Source organism: Propithecus coquereli, unplaced genomic scaffold (assembly GCF_000956105.1).
Source record: "Propithecus coquereli isolate 6110/MARCELLA unplaced genomic scaffold, Pcoq_1.0 Scaffold1231, whole genome shotgun sequence".
In the NCBI taxonomy this organism is placed as follows: domain Eukaryota; kingdom Metazoa; phylum Chordata; class Mammalia; order Primates; family Indriidae; genus Propithecus; species Propithecus coquereli.
The window spans coordinates 23,662-25,322 of record NW_012136426.1 but is presented as its reverse complement, the minus strand read 5'-3'; the positions used below and the strand labels follow the sequence as shown (position 1 = coordinate 25,322).

The following is a 1,661-nucleotide window of genomic DNA, read 5'->3' as shown; positions in this document are numbered from 1 at the left end:
CTCCCCATCTCAAAATATCTTATTGTATGTAATATTTTTACACTGGAGTTGATCATGGATAAGTGAAACCAAAGGGGCACTACTATATCCACTTTTTTATCTCTCTAATAAAACTTCCACAAGTGTTATGTTGCTCTTCTTCCCTTTGTTTTGAATACTGTGTAATGGATAGGTCATCTATAACTATGCCTTCAACTACTCCCATGACTCCAAGGCCATCATTTTTTTTAAGATTTAATAGACTGTGCTACTAAGTACATTTCACCTAACTGTTCAGAGGACCCTTCTTCCATATTTTACCAATGCACCTGAGTTCTCAATCTCAATTTTTGATGATCTTCTACCCATTAACCAAGTGACTTAAACTCTCCTTCACTAACTATCATCTTTACATATAATATGCCATCATTCCTAGTGACTGTATATTTTGAGTTCTTTGAATCTATCTCTTTGTTCTCCTCATCACTTCTAATGCCATATCACTCATGGTCTAATCACTTCACATGCATTTGAATCACTTCGGGAATGTTTTCAAAATTAAGAATCCTGGATTCCATTCTTGCATAATACTATTGTGTCCATTTTGACAGTGTTACCTTGCAATCTATGTTTCTCACAAACAACACCCCCAGACAATTCTGACGTGTAATCTGTTTTGGAGGAATGTCTGGAAAATAATAGCAGCTTCCTGATTAGTATTCATGACTACATTTTCCCCTACTTGCAGCCTATTTCCTATACCACCAAATATTTGATTTAAACAATATCTCATAATGCCACTCCCTATTTGAAAAGTTTTCAGTTTTCTATTGCCTAAGAATTAAAGCTCAAGATCCTTAACATGGCATTTAATTCCTTTATTAATCCTGGTCCTTCCATTACTATTTCTCTTAACCCTAAATCTATGTCCCTGACAAAGGATTTTCTTACCATATTTAATCGTGTCCCCACAAATTTAGCGTATGCCCAGAATCCATCTCCTTTTCTCTAAAGCTGTTAAATCCTGCATTTTTCAAAAGGGAAGTAATTATATTTTCTTTCCTTTCTTCTATTTCCAAAATATAGTTTCCTCCACTTTAGTAGTAATAAATAAAATTAAAAGGTAATCTGGTAAGATTTTAGTTTTATTTCAACTGCCCTCTCCCAGTTTCAACTTATAGTAATTATTAATACATGGTGAATATGTATTTTTATATTTACTGCATTTTATTTCAGAGGACAACAAGTGAGGACATGGAAAAGGAAAATGCAACATTGCTGACAAAATTCATTCTCACAGGCCTTACTCATCAAACGGAGTGGAAAATCCCCCTGTTCCTGGCATTCTTGGTGATATATCTCATCACCATCGTGGGGAACCTTGGTCTGATTACTCTCATCTGGAACGACCCTCACCTTCACATCCCCATGTACTTATTCCTTGGGACTTTAGCCTTTGTGGATACTTGGTTATCATCCACAGTGACCCCAAACATGCTGGTCAATTTCTTAGCCAAGAGTCAGATGATGTCTCTCTCTGAATGCATGGTACAATTTTTTTCCTTTGCAATCAGTTTAACCACAGAATGTTTTCTCTTGGCAGCAATGGCATATGATCGCTATGTAGCCATTTGCAAACCTTTACTCTATCCAGTGATTATGACCAATGCACTATGCATCCG

At 36.0% G+C, this 1,661-nt stretch overlaps 1 protein-coding gene across 1 annotated transcript in view; it reads left to right on the top strand.

Moving 5' to 3' along the window:
• The first annotated feature begins 1,182 nt into the window (after positions 1–1,182).
• LOC105805000 (olfactory receptor 5H2-like) overlaps positions 1,183–1,661 on the top strand; it is a 6,043-nt gene continuing 5,564 nt past the window's right edge. Inside the window, exon 1 of the mRNA XM_012637782.1 lies at positions 1,183–1,656. Within this exon, the coding sequence (XP_012493236.1) occupies positions 1,183–1,656 (474 nt within the window). The remainder of the gene's footprint in view (positions 1,657–1,661) is intronic.